The sequence below is a fragment of the Littorina saxatilis genome, linkage group LG11 (genome assembly GCF_037325665.1).
Source record: "Littorina saxatilis isolate snail1 linkage group LG11, US_GU_Lsax_2.0, whole genome shotgun sequence".
Lineage (NCBI taxonomy): Eukaryota > Metazoa > Mollusca > Gastropoda > Littorinimorpha > Littorinidae > Littorina > Littorina saxatilis.
The window spans coordinates 8,113,931-8,133,930 of record NC_090255.1 but is presented as its reverse complement, the minus strand read 5'-3'; the positions used below and the strand labels follow the sequence as shown (position 1 = coordinate 8,133,930).

Below are 20,000 nucleotides of genomic sequence, written 5' to 3'. Positions count from 1 at the left end.
ACTTTTTTTTTCCAAACTCAAAATGTTTTTTTTGTTTTTTTTGACAGGGTGAGAAAATGAACAACAAAAACGTGTGAAAACGAAAGTCCGCTGACGATTTGTAAATGTGTTGAGTGTCTTGTCTCTATGTATAGTGAATCCAGTCTCTTTGCGCGATTTTTAAAGTTAGTTTTATTGGTCTACATTTGGGGTAAAAAAAAAAAAAAAAAAAAAAAAAAAAAAAAAAAATCCCGAACTACCGACCCTATTTTTTTTAGCCATGTTACCAGAAACAGACAATTTTTTTTTTGTGGCCTAATATGAATAGCTTTGATACTCATTTTGACCTAGGAATTTTATCAGATAAACGACAACTAGAATTAGAAATGTGAAACAAGTGAATGACAACAACAACACATGGAAAGGAAGGTGAAAGTTTGGGCTACAATAAGGTTTCCTTGTTATAACTATAAATGACACTTTGTTATTAACATTTTAATGTTATACTATTAAAGTATTATAGGTAGGCCCTATAGCTGAATTATCAAATGCTACACACTCTTGGTTGGTGTGAGTGTAAACACAATTTGGTGGTAATTGAAATGTGAGTGTGGATTCAGTGTTTGTTTTCTTTTTTATAAACATATATTCATTTACAGTGTGTGTGAGTGTGTGTGTGTGTGTGTGTGTGTGTGTGTGTGTGTGTGTGTGTGTGTGTGTGTGTGTGAGAGAGAGACTGTGCTCAAGGTAGTTTTGTATGCAAAGTTTGGTCAGGGTGATCTATATATATATAGATTGCATCTGCATTATCCATCAACTTATAAATATAAGTTATATAATTTTCCAGATGGCAGGGCTCCCCACGTTTGTCAAGATTGTGGAAGTGGGACCCAGAGATGGACTTCAGAATGAAAAGGTAATTATAAGCATGTGGCAGTATAATTTTTATCACTGATTGACTTAGCCAGGATGTCTGATCACAGAAACTATTTCCTTAAAACTGTCGACCAGGCTGTCAATGTCAAGCGAATATCAGGTATCACAGATATAGGTTATCAATTATCATTAGGCGTTGGAAGTGTAACTAAATGTTTGATTTTCACTCTGTGTGTTTGTGTGTGCGTGTGTTCGTCCACTTTTGTGTGTGTCTGAGAGAGAGAGAGAGAGAGAGAGAGAGAGAGAGAGAGAGAGAGAGAGAGAGAGATGTGTGTACGTGTGTGTTATGTTTTTTCCTCCACACACAGAAAAGAGAAACTGTTACAAAAAGGAAAAGTAAAAATCTGTTCAGTCTGTTAGCCAGTTTGACATCATGTTTTCCTTTTTGTTTGCAGAATATTGTACCAACATCTGTGAAAGTGGAATTCATCAACAAACTGTCAGAAACTGGCCTGCCTGTAATTGAAGTCTCAAGTTTTGTCTCTCCAAAATGGGTACCACAGGTAACACACTGCTGGAGTGAAAGTTGGCTGTTTGTCTGGTAACACTTCTGTTAGTGTTACTTTTAGAGTTTATGCATTTTCTAAAATCACCTGATATTTGTTTAACACATGGTTATGATTTTGAAACAAACTTTGATTTGACTTTTCTGATAAATATAACATTGAAAGCCTCTCTATTTTTGGTCACATAAAATTCAAGTTCCCTTAATTATAATCTCAGTCCATATTTTTCTTAGTTTTGCTTCTAAAGGCATTCAATTCTACACAGAAGCCCAAGGTTCTCTGCAAACAAAACAGGGAAGAGGGGGAGAGTTTCATGATATCTAGTTTTTGTGTGTGTGTGTTAGTGGGTTTTTTAAGATGGAGGGGAAATATATCTATTCATTTTTCAGTTTAAAATGCTTTCTCAACTTGTTTGCTGAAATTAATAATGAATTATAATATACAAAATAAATTTGTATACAAAGCAATACCTGTATTTCCAACTTACAGTGTTCCCTTGATGTGTCTTCTTCTTCTTCTTCTTCTTCTTCTTCTTCTTCTGCGTTCAAGGGCTGAAACTCCCACGTGCACTCGTGTTTTTTGCACAAGTGGAATTTTACGTTATGACCGTTTTTACCCCGCCAGTTAGGCAGCCATACACCGCTTTCGGAGGAAGCATGCTGGGTATTTTCGTGTTTCTATAACCCACCGAACTCTGACATGGATTACAGGATCTTTTCCGTGCGCACTTGATCTTGTGCTTGCTTGTACACACAAAGGATAAGCCACTAGCAGGTCTGCACATAAGTTGTTAACATAGAGTCTTATATCGCGCGCGTATCTCCAGACTCGGACTCAAGGCGCAGGGATCTATTTATGCCATGTGAGATGGAATTCTTTACACAATACATCACGCATTCACATCGACCAGCAGATCGCAGCCATTTCGGCGCATATCCTACTTTTCACGGCCTATTATACCAAGTCACACGGGTATTTTGGTGGACATTTTTTATCTATGCCTATACAATTTTGCCAGGGAAGACCCTTTTGTCAATCGTGGGATCTTTAACGTGCATACCCCAATGTAGTGTACACGAAGGGACCTCGGTTTTTCGTCTCATCCGAAAGATTAGCACTTGAACCCACCACCCAGGTTAGGAAAGGGGGGAGAAAATTGCTAACGCCCTGACCCAGGGTCGAACTCGCAACCTCTCGCTTCCGAGCGCAAATGCGTTACCACTTGGCCTCGCAGTTGACCTGGGAGATTGGACAAATCTCCACACTTAACCCACCAGGCGGCCGCGGCCGGGATTCGAACCCTCGACCTTCCGATTAAGAGGCCGACGTCTTACCACCCGGCCACCGCCCCCGTCCCTTGATGTATCAAATGAATACACCCCACACATCACATTGTTTGCTTGTTGTTTTTCTTCCTCTGTTGTTGTTTATTGAACGCTTTGTTGGCCATTAAAGCAGGTTAACCCAGGATGTCAGGTGATGTTCTACAGGCAGCGAAAGGTTTGGTTAATTGGATTGAAATAATCTTTTTGGTTGTTTTGTTCTGTAGATGTCAGACCACAATGAAGTATTTGCCGCCATCAAAAGAAAACCTGATGTTGTGTATTCTGCACTTACTCCCAATGTCAAAGGCTTGGAATCTGCTGTAAGTACTGGATGATAATGATTACCGTTTATTTGTGTCTGTGTATGTGTGTGTGTGTGTGTGTGTGTGTGTGTGTGTGTGTGGTAAAAATGTAGAGTGCAAAATAATTAGTTTTGTGTTATTTTTAGCAGAGTATTTTCACTGGAACATTTTTGAATAATCTTGATCATTAAGTCACAGAGTGCAAGTTTCATAGTAATTTACTTTGCTGCAATCTTCAGTTTTGAAAATGTGCACAGTGTGTGAGTGGTGTGTACAGTAGTGTGTATGTGCAATAGAGTGTGTGCGGTAGTGTGCATGTGTAATTTTCACTTGTGTGATTTTTACAGCTGGAGGCCAAAGCATCTGAAGTGGCCATATTTGGAGCTGCTTCTGAAAGTTTTAGCAAGTAAGTATGCATGGTATTTTTTGTAAAGTTAAATCATTGATTTATGAGGCAATTGACACCCTCTGCAAGGTACTTTCAAAGGAGGACGCAGATTGGGGAGACAATGTAAGAGCCGGTCAGACAATGTCTAGGCATGGGGATTGTCCGCCGAAAGGCAAATTTCCGTCAAATTGTTTTTTGTTCCGCCGAAAAAGCTAGCGTGTCCGCCGAAAAAATAAATGTGGGAGGCAAAAATGGTTCTCAAAACTGAATTTAATGGCAAAGTTGGAGCTCAGATGACACCAAATTGCACAATTTGGGTTCTTTAGAAAAACATTTTTCCGGGGGGGGGGGGGGGCATGCTAGGCGCTTCGCGCCGTTGACTTTAAGCTTATCGTATTTGACGGACTACAAGCTGCGACTTTTTAAAAAAAAAAAATCGCATTGCGGCTTATAAAAAGATGCGGCTAAAACGTTACCTAAACTTGAATAGCATTCACCTAATGGAAGTCGCCGCGGATTTACATTTCGCTCGATTAGCGATTACCGGTACTTTATTAGCTCTCTACTCAAGACTCGGCGCTTTTCTCTTTCTTTCGCGAATCTTCGTTTGTCAACAAGTCGTCGTGACAAGATAGCATACAGAGAAACACCGGATGTATCAGGATCTCACGCGCGAGATTTCGGTTTTTTGTGTCTCGCAATAGTTGGAGGAGCGAGAGCCGCCATGTTGTGTTTTCGTCTGCTCGAAATGTGCGCAAAAGTCGTAAATCATCCCCAAAAAGCTTATTCTGGGCGGGACTACATGTGTGTGTTGGTTACAAATTGTGTGTGTGTGATATTTTTCTTCAAACTTTTTCACTGTTCTTCTTTGTTTCACTTTATTCTCGGAGCCGATTTCGCCAAATACCGTACTTTCGTTTGCCTGGTTGGTTTGATTGATTGACACGATCTGATTATATTTTTTTCGACGGCGGCTAATATAGTGATGCGGCCTATACGTGGCTCGTCCCAATTTTTTTTTTAAAGTCGGGGGTGCGGCTTATAGAACGGTGCGTCTTGTAATCCGTCAAATACGGTACTTACAAATGTTCAGCCTTTTTTACTTTTTTCCATTTCCATGCCTGAATGTCAAAGAACGGACACAGAAAAGCTTTCATGACAGGTTCTGTCGATGGCCCCCAACAGAACAGCATGGAGAAGGGGTTCTGCTTCGTCAGGCTCAGGTCCTTTCAACGAGTGTCTTTGTTAGGAGACTGATGATGATGGTGATGGTGATGGTGATGATGATGATGATGATGATGATGATGATTGATTGATTGATGATGATGATGATGATGATGATGATGATGATGATGATGATGATGATGATGATGATGAGGATGATTGTTTTAAGGAAAAAGGAGATAACTTGAAGATCTAGGGCAGTCTTGTCGATAAATGGCTGTGTGGATCTGGGTCACGTGTATGCCAAGTTTGTCAATTATATTTTATAGTTTACAATGAATACTAATACATGTAGCGTATAATACTTAATAGGTTACAATTGTGCTTTAATGAATATTTAGGGATTGCTTAGAAAGAACAGCACTGCTGTGTGTATGCGCGTATGTCTGTGTGAACTGATTGATTTAGAAAGTATCAGTAAAATGACAAGAAGAGATTAAAACACACACACACACACACACACAGAAACACACACACACACAAACACACACGCACGCACACACGCACACACACACGCACACACAAACAAACAAACACAAACAAAACATACACAAGTGATGGAGTGTATGCAGCCAGCTTTTAATCAGATCCAATTTTAAAGTAACATTTTGTGTTGATTTCAGAAAGAACATCAACTGTTCCATAGAAGAATCGTTGTCCCGGTTTCAGGCTGTGCTGATTAGGGCAAAAGAAGCTAACATCAGGGTGAGAGGGTGAGTATATTTATGGTGCTTTTGTCATTTTGTTTTTGTTTTTTGTTTTTGTGCTGGAATTTGATGATACAAGTACAGTGGAACCTCCCTTTAAAGACCCCCAATTAAAGACTTTGTCCTTTTTAAGATCTTGATTTTTTCCAGATTTTATGAGGTCTTAAATCCCCCCCCCCCCCCCCCCCCCCCCCCCCCCGCGGGTTAGGGGGAAGAATTTACCCGATGCTCCCCAGCATGTCGTAAGAGGCGACTAACGGATTCTGTTTCTCTTTTTACCCTTGTTAAGTGTTTCTTGTATAGAATATAGTCCATTTTTTTTTAAAGATTTCAGTCAAGCCGTATGTAAGAAATGATAAGTCCTTTGTACTGGAAACTTGCATTCTCCCAGTAAGGTAATATATTGTACTACGTTGCAAGCCCCTGGAGAGCATTTTTGATTAGTGCTTTAGTGAACAAGAAACAATTGACAAGTGGCTCTATCCCATCTCCCCCCTTTCCCCGTCGCGATATAACCTTCGTGGTTGAAAACAACGTTAAACACCAAATAAAGAAAGAAAGAAAGAAAGAATTAAAGACTTTGTCCTTTTTAAGACCTTGATGTTTTCAGATTTTATGAGGTCTTTAAAGGGGGACTCCACTGTATAAAGAAAAACAAATGTTGAAAAGCTGTTAGCATTATTCTAAATCCTCATACTTCACAGATATCAGATATCAACAGTTGAATGCGTTTCATGTTAGATGTAAAATCCAACTTGCGCTGCTACTGCTGTTTTTGTTGTTTTGTTGAATACATACAAGTTACAGTTCTTGTTCCTGATTGTATTCTGTGAGACCTTCCTCGCAGGCATTTTAGTTTTTATTGCTTTGCTTTGGGTTTTGTTGTTCAGTGTGCTTGTGAAGAATTCTGTTTTTTATTACATTTAGTCAAGTTTTGACTAAATGTTTTAACATAGAGGGGGAATCGAGACGAGGGTCGTGGTGTATGTGTGTGTGTGTGTGTGTGTGTGTGTGTGTGTGTGTGCGTGTGCGTGTGTGTGTGTAGAGCGATTCAGACTAAACTACTGGACTGATCTTTATGAAATTTTACATGAGAGTTCCTGGAAATGATATCCCCGGACGGTTTTTTTCATTTTTTCAATAAATGTCTTTCATGACGTCATATCCGGCTTTTTGTAAAAGTTGAGGCGGCCGTGTCACACCCTCATTTTTCAATCAAATTGATTGAAATTTTGGCTAAGCAATCTTCGACGAAGGCCGGACTTTGGTATTCAGACCTGGTTTACCAGTACGATTTGGGCGTATTTTGTACGCCAAATTATTATCGGTACGCAAATACACGACACACGCACAAAATACGCCAAAGAAAAAGTCTAGAATACGTTTTCCGGTGTTGGTGTGCTGATTACGGGATGGTACAACCGATACCGGTTTCGGTCGAAGGGAGATAACCATGACAGTGAGTCTTCAGCTGTGGAAACCTTGTTCAGTTGTTGGCACGTGCGATCGTCTGGAAAATCGTGGCAAAATGAAGCAGAAAAATGTGCCAGTTTCGGATGACTACCAAATCTAAACAGCAGAAGCAGCAGATTTTCTTGGAGAAATATAAGAAAGAGCCGGGAATTGTGGAGTCTACTATCGGAAAAAGTCATGCACACTGCAAGTATTGTAAATCAGATTTCTCCGTTGCCCATGCTGGGAAATATTACATCGAACGACACTGCAGTTCCAAAACTCACCTGGACAAGGTTGCTGCAAAGAAATCCGCTGAAAACTGCCAAGGAATTATGAAGTTCATTCCCGCAAAGCAAATTCTGCCATTAGAAAAGGCTGTAGTCCGTGCTGAAGCAATGTCTTCTGAGATGATTGTAAAAATGAACTTGCCACTGTCAACCGCAGATGTTATTTCACGAACTTCATCATTTCATTATCAATCTGTTTGGAAGACACTGTTTATAATGCTATAAACTGACAGGTAAATAAAATTGTTTTATCCCTGTTGAAGGAGTTAAATTCTGAAGGTGTTCACAAGACATGCTATTCTTACACAAACACGTTTGCACCCACGCGTACATTTTCCCTAGCCCATATGGCTTTGCTTGCAAAGTACACCAACTTTTTGAAAAATACACTCAACTTTTTGGGAAAGTACTCTTGCCTCGGGTTTAGGGTAAACAGGTCTGGGTATTGCATTTCAGCTTGTTGGCTTAAAAATTAATTAATGACTTTGATCATTAAAAATCTGGAAATTGCAACAACAAAAATTTTTTTATAAAACGATCCAAATATACGTTAATCTTATTCTTCATCATTTCCTGATTCCAAAAACATATAAGTATGTTATATTTGGATTAAAAACAAGCTCTGAAAATTAAAAATATAAAAATTATGATCAAAATTAAATTTTCGAAATCAATTTAAAAACACTTTCATCTTATTCCTTGTCGGTTCCTGATTCCAAAAACATATAGATATGATATGTTTGGATTAAAAACACGCTCAGAAAGTTAAAACAAAGAGAGATACAGAAAAGCGTGCTATCCTTCTCAGCGCAACTACTACCCCGCTCTTCTTGTCAATTTCACTGCCTTTGCCATGAGCGGTGGACTGACGATGCTACGAGTATACGGTCTTGCTGAAAAATTGCAGTGCGTTCAGTTTCATTCTGTGAGTTCGACAGCTTGACTAAATGTTGTATTTTCGCCTTACGCGACTTGTTTATTTATTTTGTCTTTATTTTTCATTGGTTTACAGGTATGTCTCATGTGTTCTGGGTTGTCCATATGAAGGAAGCATCAAACCAGAAAAAGTGGCCGAGGTGAGTTGACAGCAACAGTATGCAAAGTGTTCATAGTATGTTCATGTGTCATTTGAATTTGTTACATACAGTGGAACCCCCCTTTTAAGACCCCCCAATTTAAGACTCCCTCCCTTTTAAGACCCTGTTTTTTCAGACTTTCTGTTTATAACCTCTGTAAATTTACCCCCATTTTAAGACTCCCTCCTTTTTAAGACCTGATTTTCTCAGATTTTAGAGGTCGTAAAAGAGGGGTTCCACTGTATAAGACATAAGATCATTTATTGTCCATACAATTAACACAATGGATGGAAAAATGTGGTTCATCTGCTCTTAAAACAACCAAACAACATAATGACAACAACCTTAAAAGACAAGAACAATAAAACATACGCAGTAAGAACACCCAAAGTACTCCAGACAGGCGCGTCTTCCACATCCATACTGCACACACACACGCACACACACGCACACACACGCACACACACACACACTCGCACACACGCACACACACGCACACACACACACACACACACACTCGCACGCTCGCACGCATGCACATGAGTTGCTGGTGAGAGATAGTAACCAATGTTCATGTAATGTTTAGTGGAAATGTATTTTCACATCTATATCTATATACGGCTTGTGTCTGTCTGTCTGTCTGTCTGTGTCACTTCGCGATGCACGGCCAAAGTTCTCGATGGATCTGCTTCAAATTTGGTGGGCATATTCAGGTACAGTGGAACCCCTCTCTAGCGACCTTGAAAATGTTGACAAAAATCGGTCCTTATGGAGGGGGGTCCTTACAGAGGGGGCGGGGTCAGGGGGCCACAAAGAAAGTCAGATTTTCTTAAAAAAAGAAACCGGAGAAGTTTGAGTTGCTGACGACCGTTTCCTCAAGCAAACTGCTTCGATTTCATGTTTGACATTGTCCTTGGTGTCCACCAGTTCTGGTGCATGTACTACCCTGGCCAAGTTTCCTCTCAAGACATCAAAGAGACCGCCCCATAGGTTAAACTCCCCATATGTTAAACTCGGTTACTGACCCGGGTGCAGGAAGTGTTTCCTCTCTCAGATATGAAAGGGGAACCACCTCTCATAGCTAAAACTGGGTCAATGACCCCTGGGAAGAAGGTCAGTGTCTATAAACAAGGCCACCCAGCTATCACAATGGACCTGCCTTTGATCTCGCCGCACACGCAGATCGGAAAATTCTTTTTTCTGGCAGCCAGGAACCAATCCCAAACCTTTTCATTTACGTCAGAGTATGTTGTCTTCTGCCGCTTTGATCGCATTCGATCGGCATTGTCACCACTTTCCCACCTTTTCAGAATGTTTTCTTTGTCTTGGATAATTCTTTGAATTTGCGATTTTCCAACATCAAGACTTTTTGCAATCACGATGGCACTTTCTCCCTTTTTGTGTCTGTTCACAACATTCACTCGATTTTCGAGAGTGAAATATTTTATTTTATTTGTAGACGCCATGTCGATCTCCACTGCTCTTCTGTCCAAAGACTGTCTATTCTGACTGAGTTGAACGGTGTATGTTGGTCACGTGAGTTTGTTTTCTCGATGATTGGTTTGTGATGTTTACTCAGCCCACCCAACCATCACACCTCTCAGCGGTTTAGTGCCTTTGCTTACGCGAGACGGTTATAACTGGTTATAACCGGTTTGTCAGTGATGCGTTAGGCTGACTGAGAGTCTTGGCTTTCTCTGACAAAGTCGTTACACAAGCTGTTAGGTCGGTCCTTAGACGTTAGAGCGGGGTGGTCGCTACACTGGTGACAACTGTATAAGGAAACACATCGGTTACAAAAAAAAGGGTTGTTGTGGCGGGGTAGTCGTTAGAGAGGGGGGTCCTTGTGAGGGGTTCCACTGTACACCCCGGACACAATCTGGTCGATGAAAATTTTCAACACGTGCTCGCAGCGCTCAACCGATTTTGGTTTTTCTGTACATCCATTCCCAGTAACTCTTCCTTATCTTCTCCAGTGTTTTGCGCGTTTATCTCCCTTCCTTCGTGTGGCGTCAATCGCGTACAATGCGCCGGCAAAGCCGGTGTACACCCGGCAAAGCCGGGTACCCGGCTTCGGGTATTCAGGTCTACTTCTTCGGCGAAGCGCCGGTATTCATCTAGTAGTTTATATACGTGTTGGTAACTGACATGGAAAGATTATTAACAGTCAGAAGTTTGAAGCAAAGGAGATAAGTTAGCTGTGTCAGGGTTTTTAATGGAAGGTAAAAGAGTTATTCCCCTTTTCAAACAGTTAAGTAAACATCTGTAGTCACTGCACTGATCAATGAAAAAATGAATACACATAGTCAGTGAGGGCGCTAGTATTTTTTCAAACCGGTACGCAAACTTTTATGATGCAAACAGTCCAGAAAAAAACGGTAGGCTGGTCATTGGAACCAGTAAGAGTCCAACTCAGAGTACTGGTTATGTTGTTTCACCAGCGAAAAAACCCCGGTAGTTCTGAAAATCAACCGGTAGTTTATACCAGCAGCCAATTTTGTTCCGGTATTTTCTCATTTCAACCGGTAAAATGCCGGTAATAACCGGTTAACGCCGATAGTGGTAGTAAGCTCTAATGAGCATTGTAATGTTTGGAATTAACGGATATCATTAAAGCTGGCACTGTATACCGTGTGCAATGGAGCGCAGAGCACACATTTCACTCTAATGCCTTTTACTTGTCTCCTGTAATGAGCAGCGTGTTTGCCACAATGTTTCCAAGTCTAAGTCTTACACACACACCACCACCTGCACAACCCTCCCACCTTCTTCTTCTTCTTCTGCGTTCGTGGGCTGAAACTCCCACGTACACTCGTGTTTTTTGCACGAGTGGAATTTTACGTGTATGACCGTTTTTTATCCCGCCATTTAGGCAGCCATACGCCGCTTTCGGAGGAAGCATGCTGGGTATTTTCGTGTTTCTATAACCCACCGAACTCTGACATGGATTACAGGATCTTTTCCGTGCGCACTTGGTCTTGTGCTTGCGTGTACACACGGGGGTGTTCGGACACCGAGGAGAGTCTGCACACAAAGTTGACTCTGAGAAATAAATCTCTCGCCGAACGTGGGGACGAACTCACGCTGACAGCGGCCAACTGGATACAAATCCAGCGCGCTACCGACTGAGCTACATGCCCGCCCCAGCCCCTCCCCCCAAAAGAAAAAGACAGAAAATAAACCACCACCCAAAAAAACCACACATGAAAACGACTTATTTTCTAATACACGTATCTTGCGGTATAATGTAGAGTGTGTGGGTGTAAGTAAGTGTGTTATGCAGCTCTGTTAGTACTCTGGTTGTTGTGTTTGAATGTACTATGCATTGAATGAACTCAAACCAAGATATATTCCTGTGTAGGGGGAGAGGAGGGAGAGATAGTCTCCAGAGAAACGGAGGGTAGGGGGAGAGGAGGGAGAGATAGTTTCTAGAGAAAGGGGGGGTAGGGGGAGAGGAGGGAGAGATAGTCTCCAGAGAAAGGGGGGGTAGGGGGAGAGGAGGGAGAGATAGTCTCCAGAGAAAGGGGGGGGGATAGGGGGAGAGGAGGGAGAGATAGTGTGATAATACCCGTGTGACTTGGAATAATAGGCCGTGAAAAGTAGGATATGCGCCGAAATGGCTGCGATCTGCTGGCCGATGTGAATGCGTGATGTATTGTGTAAAAAAAATTCCATCTCACACGGCATAAATAAATCCCTGCGCCTTGAATATGTGCGCGATATAAATTGCATAAATTTTTTTTTAAAAAAACCAAAAAAAATCCCTGCGCTCAGAACTGTACCCACGGAATATGCGCGATATAAGCCTCATATTGATTGATATTGATTGATATTGATTGATTGTAATGCACGTGGTGGAAATAACATCTCATGTCTTATGTCTTATCTTAAAATTTCTCATCTCCGTTCTTGGTTTTCAGGTGGCACGAAAGATGTATGAACTTGGTTGTTACGAGATCTCCCTGGGTGACACGATAGGCATCGGCACGCCACTGGCCATGCGCCAGTTAATATCTGTGGTCAGCAAGGAGGTTCCACTTGACCGGCTGGCTGTTCACTGTCATGATACGTATGGTCAAGCGCTGGCCAATATCTTCGCAGCTCTACAGGTAGGTAGTGTGTAAGTTCTGTGCATTTTAGTTGGCGGATCTGAGTGAGGCTATGCTTGCTTGGGCATTGGTTACAATTAACAACTGTTTTTGTTGCTGATTTGAGGAATTGATGTGTGTGTTCTGCGGGGGGGGGGGGGGGGGGGGGGGGGTAGGGGGAGAGGAGGGAGAGATAGTCTCTAGAGAAAGGGAGGGTAGGGGGAGAGGAGGGAGAGATATAGTCTCCAGAGAAAGGGAGGGTAGGGGGAGAGGAGGGAGAGATATAGTCTCCAGAGAAAGGGAGGGTAGGGGGAGAGATAGTCTCCAGAGAAAAGGGGGGGTAGGGGGAGAGGAGGGAGAGATAGTCTCCAGAGAAAGGGGGGGTAGGGGGAGAGGAGGGAGAGATAGTCTCCAGAGAAAGGGGGGGGGGGGGGGGGTAGGGGGAGAGATAGTCTCCAGAGAAAGGGAGTGAGAGAAAGATAGAGAGGCATGGAGAAAGTGGGAGGTCGAGGAAGAGAGAGAGAGAGACTTTGCTGATGTGTGTGTACACTGTACAGTGGAACCCCTCTTATAAGACTCCCTCCCTTTTAGGACCCTGTTTCATGAGATTGTTAAGGCAAAAAAAAAATAATAGGTGTGGTTAAGGCAACATAGCCAAAAAAAATAGGGTAGGAAGGTAGGCAATCACTTTTTTTTTTTTAACTTTTTTTTCTAATGTGTACAAATTAAACCTACTTGACAGGGAAATAAGTGTGCGACTCGAGCGCTGTCGCTTTCATTGCGTTTTCTGCACTCTTTTTTTTCTTTTTTTTTCTTTTTTTGACAAATGTAATAAAAAGTTATAGGGTCGGCCCCTAAAAATAGGGTAGGTCGGGTTACCGTAACCACACCTATTTTTTTTTTAGGCCTAATAACCTCCGTAAATGTACCCCCATTCAGTTTTAGACTCCCTCCTCTGTAAGACCCAATTTTCTCAGATTTTTTGTAGGTCTTAAAAAGAGGGTTCCAATGTATTCAATATCTATGTCCGTGTGATGTGTTTGTGCAGCTCTGTTTGTTTGTTTGTTCGTTCATGGGTTGAAACTCCCACGGCTTTTACGTGTATGACCGTTTCTACCCCGCCATTTAGGCAGCCATACGCCGTTTTCGGAGGAAGCATGCTGGGTATTTTCGTGTTTCTATAACCCACCGAACTCTGACATGGATTACAGGATCTTTTTCGTGCGCACTTGGTCTTGTGCTTGCGTGTACACACGGGGGGTGTTCGGACACCGAGGAGAGTCTGCACACAAAGTTGACTCTGAGAAATAAATCTCTCACCAAACGTGGGGACGAACTCACGCTGACTGCGGCCAACTGGATACAAATCCAGCGCGCTACCGACTGAGCTACATCCCTGCCCCCGTGCAGCTCTGTGATAACTGACCTTACTGTACTGTGACATGTTTCAGATGGGTGTGAGCGTGGTGGATAGTTCGGCAGCGGGGCTAGGGGGGTGTCCCTACGCTAAAGGGGCCAGTGGCAATGTCTCCACAGAAGATGTCGTCTACATGCTGAACGGACTCAACATCAAAACTGTGAGTACAGGGAAAGCCAAAACAGATAGGCTGCTAACGTTCAAGAAAACAAAATAAGGAAGCTTACATTTTTGGAATGTTTAATTCGGGACAATGTTTTGTTTTGTCCTGAATTAACACTTTCTACCCCACCTATGTTTTGTTTTGTCCTGAATTAACACTTTCTACCCCACCTATGTTGACTAAAATTTTTGGGGGGCCGAGACCAGCTGTGCTGCAACCATTGTAGTAACTGTGTAGTAACTGTGTATCAACACGCTGGAATGCAGGTTTGTTTGTTTGTTTATTTGTTGCTTGACGTCCAGCCGACTACGCAGAGCCATATCAGGACGAGGAAGGGGGGGATGAAGGGGGCCACTTGTCAAGCGATTCCTGTTTACAAATGCACTAACCCATTACTTGTGTCCCAGCAGGCTTTAGTAAAACTAAATTAATACCTACTGGAAGATTACCAGTTTCCAGTATGTTAAAATAGGCTTAACCTATCTACTGCTGGACTTACATCAGAACACTAACAGATTAAACTATACATAAATCGCGAGACAAGCGGCAAGAGAAGAGATTTTTGGAAAAAATACAGGTGAATGAGCAAGAAGGCAGAAAAAAGAAAAGAATTCATGAAGAAAAAGAGAGCATGACAGGAAAGAGGAACCAAAAATCTACCTAACAGCAAACTAGAAAGCTCCTGCGGTTCCAGAAACAGGAGGGGCCTTTAATTTCATAACCGCAGTGCCCCACTGCGGGATGGAATGCAGGTGTTAGATGGACGTTCCAGGAAGCGACTGTAGCTAACAGTCTGAGCGGATATATCCGTACCTGGTCAGATAGAGCCATATGAGTGTGTACGGATATATCCGTACCTGGGAGACGTTAAGCGTTCCAAAGCGTTAACCTCCGTTTTTTTTATTTGTGAGTGGAATGAGTAATAGGCAATAACAGAAAGAAAGGGAAACTGAATGTCAGACATGAGTGTGTATATACAACTCACCAGTGTAAGAGAGAGAGAGAGGGAGCCAGAGAGGAGGGGGGGAGTCATGAGCATGAGAAAGAGGAGTTGGAGAAGGAGTCAGAGAGAAATCAAGAGAAAAATCGAGAGAGTGGGAAATAGAGCAAGGGGGGGGGGGGGGGGGGGGGGGGGGGGGGGGAGAGAGTGATGAGAGAGAGTGAGGTAGGGAGGGAGGGAAATCAGGTTAGTGTTGCTGATGGGGTCTATGTCGACCAAAAGAGTGGGATTTCCTGTAGGTGGAGTTCCTGGAGAGGGATTCCCTGTATACAGGGAATACCACAGGATTTAGTTCCTGTAGCGTGTCGCTGATATCGCTGAAAGTCACGTGATGCTTGGCGACATCGGTAGAATTTGATGTTTTTCAATCTTTTTTGATATTTCTTAGAAATTCGAGTATGGTTTGCAAGTTTTATTGAAAAACTCCACCCTGTGGGATTCCCTGTGTACAGGGAATCCCCCTCCAGGAACTCCACCTACAGGGAATCCCACTCTTTTGGTCGACATAGACCCCATCAGCGTTAGTGTTGAGTTGGGGTCAGACCCAGAAATATATTTTGTAGATATATATAAATGTGTGAGACTTGTGTAATTCAACTGAAATATTTGAGGCGTTATTGCTAATGAGTCAACTACTTTATTCGCAGGGTGTGGACATACACAAGCTTTTGGAGGCAGGCCAATACATTTCCAACGCCATCGGCCGCAAGACAGGCTCCAAGGTGGCACAGGCCACACATTCTTCATTGTAATCTGGTACTACCACACCTGGCAAGATGATCAAGATAATGAGAGCGTTCTGTACTGTGCCAAGTGTGAACAGACAGCTAATTGTTTTGTGTGTGATCTAGTATCTCACTGTTAAGATGACCAGGGCTGAGACCACCACACCTGGCAAGATGATCAAGATAATGAGAGCGTTCTGTACTGTGCCAAGTGTGAACAGACAGCCAATTGTTTTGTGTGTGATCTAGTATCTCACTGTTAAGATGCCCAGGACCGAGGTGCACACAGCTTAACTGGGTGCCACGCGCACCCAAATAGGACTGGTACACATCCTAATTGTCGGATCGGTTGAAATAGACGAATCCTAGAAATGATTCTCGGTCTCGTTTTTATGCGCTGGGGAAGAGTTGTTTTTCCTTGCAAACACCGAGTCAAACAACACGGGGCTTCACGCATGGTCGCTCCATCTGAGCCGATTGTCTGCTCCGAGGTGCGTACTTTCGAATAAAAAAAATTCCATCTCACACGGCATAAATAAATCCCTGCGCCTTGAATATGTGCGCAATATAAATTGCATTAAAAAAAAAATTAAAAACATAAAAAATAAATCCCTGCGCTTAGAACTGTACCCACGGAATACGTGCGATATAAGCCTCATATTGATTGATTGATTGAATAAAAAGAGCATCCTCACTGGGATGTCAGTCGTTCGCAAGATTTCGCTGGCACAGATCGTCACCATGAGCAGTCGCACACTGTCTGCCTGTGATTGGCCGACAAGTATGTCACGTGTAGCTTGGCTCAGGGTTTCTATGGAAAAGCAAGAAAAACAAGGGAAAGCATCTCTTCCACCGCCCATACAAACTTGACAGTTATTTCCCTTGACAGTTATTTCTGAACGACATCTATTACCCCTAACTACACTGGTGCAATTCTGTAACACATGTTACATAGCCACTGGTGAATTCACAGAGAAAAATAAAGAAAAACGGTCATATAGGTTTTCGCATCCATGGGAGGTAATCGGAACCGACCAAACAGACCGAGCCAGTAGCGCGCGACATATGTCGTGACAACCAGGTGACAGTATACGTAAAGACTAGCGCAACATATGTCACGACAACCAGCCTAAGATTTGTGGTGATTTGAACCAATCGTACCTTGTGGCTTGTTCCCTCCCACCAAGGGGCGGGGATGTAGCTCAGTCGGTAGCGCGCTGGATTTGTATCCAGTTGGCCGCTGTCAGCGTGAGTTCGTCCCCACGTTCGGCGAGAGATTTATTTCTCAGAGTCAACTTTGTGTGCAGACTCTCCTCGGTGTCCGAACACCCCCGTGTGTACACGCAAGCACAAGACCAAGTGCGCACGAAAAAGATCCTGTAATCCATGTCAGAGTTCGGTGGGTTATAGAAACACGAAAATACCCAGCATGCTTCCTCCGAAAACGGCGTATGGCTGCCTAAATGGCGGGGTAAAAACGGTCATACACGTAAAATTCCACTCGTGCAAAAACACGAGTGTACGTGGGAGTTTCAGCCCACGAACGCAGAAGAAGAAGAAGAAGAAGTTCCCTCCCACCCAGTTCGCTTCGTGCACCAAAGCCCATGTGGTCATTGTTGAGAGGTAGTCGGTCGCAAGGGCAGGGTGGACTATACCACACCTGACAAGATGACCAAAGGAATGAGATCGTTCTGGGTGCCAAGTTTGAACAGACCGTTGTGTTGCGTTCAGGATGGACTAAGGTGTTCTGTGCTGTGAACAGGACTATGTGTTCACACTCTGGACTGAATCTGAGTGTAATGCAGTTGGTGGTTGATCATGTTTGTGTGCCAAGTGACGACTTGATGAGTGTGAGGAATTGAGTATTTATATCAAATTTGACTGAGGAGTGGCCTGGTTAACTGAGAACAAAGTGAGACTAACTGCAGTAGCATTCCGTGACGGAGGAAAATTAATGCGAGAAAAGATAACGTTTACAAGAGACAATATGTACATAATTTAGGTGTAAGTTAGTATTCCATTGCTGGAAAAAAAGACAGACGTTTCAGACATGGGACTGGTCCGAATTTTATCGGAATTCCGATATTTTCCTTAGCTCACAGACCATTCTTGAGATCGATGCAAATTCGTTGAGAAAAAAAAAGGGGGGGTGGTGGTATGAACCGTTCAGCTGAAGCTGTCTGCGTCTGAAGTCAGTGCATTCGCACCCCAGCACTCGCGTGAACCCATAGCAGTATCATGGGTCGCGTTTGATTGGCTGTCGATCTCCGACGATTATCGCCTAGGCTTAATTATTCACCGATGGCGGTTTGCGGGTTGTTTTGATTGGCTGCCGATCTCCAAACGCCGAAGGTGAAAAATGTAGCATCATGGCGTCTGGATTCCGTATTGTTTTGTCGGCTGTGGAAGCTCTTACGATCGACGACCAAAGTGTGAAAAACAAGTAGAAAACCAATTGGCTGTCAGAAGAAGTGACTGTCATTATCAACAAGAAAGAAAGGCGCCAGCTCATTGGCGACAGTATCGCCAAGATATCCATTCCCAGTCCGGCCGTGTGCACGTGGTGCGACAACGGCCACTGCGTGGTGAAATACGGACTTGGTGGAAAAAATGTGTTGGTTCTGAAAGTTTTCAAGTAAGTTTTGTGTGTGTGTGATTGTTATAAATTACACTTTTGTTTAAAATGCTAAAACATATTATTCTTGTGGTTTTTATGGCTTTTTAAAAAGACATGATCTAATTTTTTGCTATCAGGAGAGGCCCCAAAATGGCCTTTATAATTCTAACATTCATTTGCCGTCAGTGTGCTGAAGAATTTGTTTTTATCAGTAGCAATCATAGGTTGTGATAGTAGGTACTTTTCAGTTTGTGTGTGTGTGTGTGTGTGCGCGTAACATGGTTGAGAGAGCGAAAGACAGTCAAGTTTTATCAGTACAGTTTAGAGAGAATCTCGTACAGAAATCTGTATAAGCAAAAGGGTTGCTAATGTAAGAAGTTGTGGACGTTCAATGACAATATCATGCAGTCCAATGCTGGCATAAATGAACATTACCAGAAAAACAACCTTATTGACAAAAAAGTGAATACTCTCTAACTTATTTCATATTTGTTTGAGCATTTTGGGTGTTCAGCTATGTTTTACTGTGTGGAATGTCTGTTACATATATATGCGAGATACTGTACTGTAACTAAGGGTTAGACCGGCACGGTTGGCCTAGTGGTAAGGCGTCCGCCTCGTGATCGGGAGGTCGTGGGTTCGAACCCCGGCCGGCCGGGTCATACCTAAGACTTTAAAATTGGCAATCTAGTGGCTGCTCCGCCTGGCGTCTGGCATTATGGGGTTAGTGCTAGGACTGGTTGGTCCGGTGTCAGAATAATGTGACTGGGTGAGACATGAAGCCTGTGCTGCGACTTCTGTGTGGCGCACGTTATATGTCAAAGCAGCACCGCCCTGATATGGCCCTTCGTGGTCGGCTGGGCGTTAAGCAAACAAACAAACAAACTAAGGGTTATTTATTTTGCCAATTGCTGATGTGGTTCAGATTGACAATCAAAGTGACAGATTGATCTTTATTTGTTTGTAACTGTCGAGTCTATGCCAAACAAGTGGCATAATAATACCGTAAGTTGTTTCATTGAAAAGGGAAAAAGCACAAGACTGAGAATTTGAGATTAATTCATTAAATTCATATACTGGAAGATATTATCCACTATGTAAATTGGAAATGCCCCTGGTATTAAAAGTTGAAACTATTTGATTTATTTATGTTTTGAGAAACAGCTCCTTCCATACATTATTGTTTGATTTAAAAAAAAAATTCTTTCCTCGATCTCTGCCTCAGTTGCAGTTGCACACATGCAGCATTCACATGTTCACACAATTCGATCAGCATACGTAGAAACGGACACACACACTCATACACGCACACACACATACGCACATGTGCAATGGGACACACGTTATAACGCAGACTCGCATACACACTTGCACACATTGACTTAACAAGTCTACATTTAATTAAAAATGTAATTTACACAAGTTATACACAATGATTGTTTTTCTCTTAACAATGATATTTAAGATCAATGCACAGAAAAGGATTAAAAGTGTAATGATACAGCAATGGCAAAAAAAAGACAAATGGACAACAGTTCTAGGATAGAAACACTAAGTCTTGATCTGATCTCACTTTATTAAATAGTCACATTTCTTCAAATTTTCTGTAAACGTAAACTTGATTACAAAGCTCAGTAAACGAACACTATACTCTTTCCTTTTAAAGAGTCCTTAAATATCACAGTTCTTCATGCAAAACCAAATTCGGGATGCAGTCTAAAATATCAGAAAACACAGAAAATCCAAAACATTTGAAGACAAGCTTGCAGTTGTAATTGTCCAATCTATTCCAAATGCGGAAAAGT

The 20,000-nt window shown here is 42.5% G+C and overlaps 2 protein-coding genes across 3 annotated transcripts in view; one reads left to right on the top strand and one right to left on the bottom strand.

The window, feature by feature from the left end:
• LOC138979671 (hydroxymethylglutaryl-CoA lyase, mitochondrial-like) overlaps positions 1–19,333 on the top strand; it is a 19,861-nt gene extending 528 nt beyond the window's left edge. The window contains exons 2-10 of the mRNA XM_070352388.1: positions 827–895; positions 1,311–1,418; positions 2,971–3,066; positions 3,396–3,454; positions 5,284–5,373; positions 8,122–8,185; positions 12,106–12,294; positions 13,725–13,850; positions 15,501–19,333. Of these exons, the coding sequence (XP_070208489.1) occupies positions 827–895; positions 1,311–1,418; positions 2,971–3,066; positions 3,396–3,454; positions 5,284–5,373; positions 8,122–8,185; positions 12,106–12,294; positions 13,725–13,850; positions 15,501–15,605 (906 nt within the window). The 3' untranslated portion in view covers positions 15,606–19,333. The remainder of the gene's footprint in view (positions 1–826; positions 896–1,310; positions 1,419–2,970; positions 3,067–3,395; positions 3,455–5,283; positions 5,374–8,121; positions 8,186–12,105; positions 12,295–13,724; positions 13,851–15,500) is intronic.
• A 225-nt stretch (positions 19,334–19,558) lies between these two features.
• Positions 19,559–20,000, bottom strand: part of LOC138979675 (33 kDa inner dynein arm light chain, axonemal) — a 38,828-nt gene continuing 38,386 nt past the window's right edge. For both annotated transcript variants that reach the window (XM_070352391.1, XM_070352393.1), the window contains exon 7: positions 19,559–20,000. The gene's annotated coding sequence lies outside the window, so the exon portion shown is untranslated.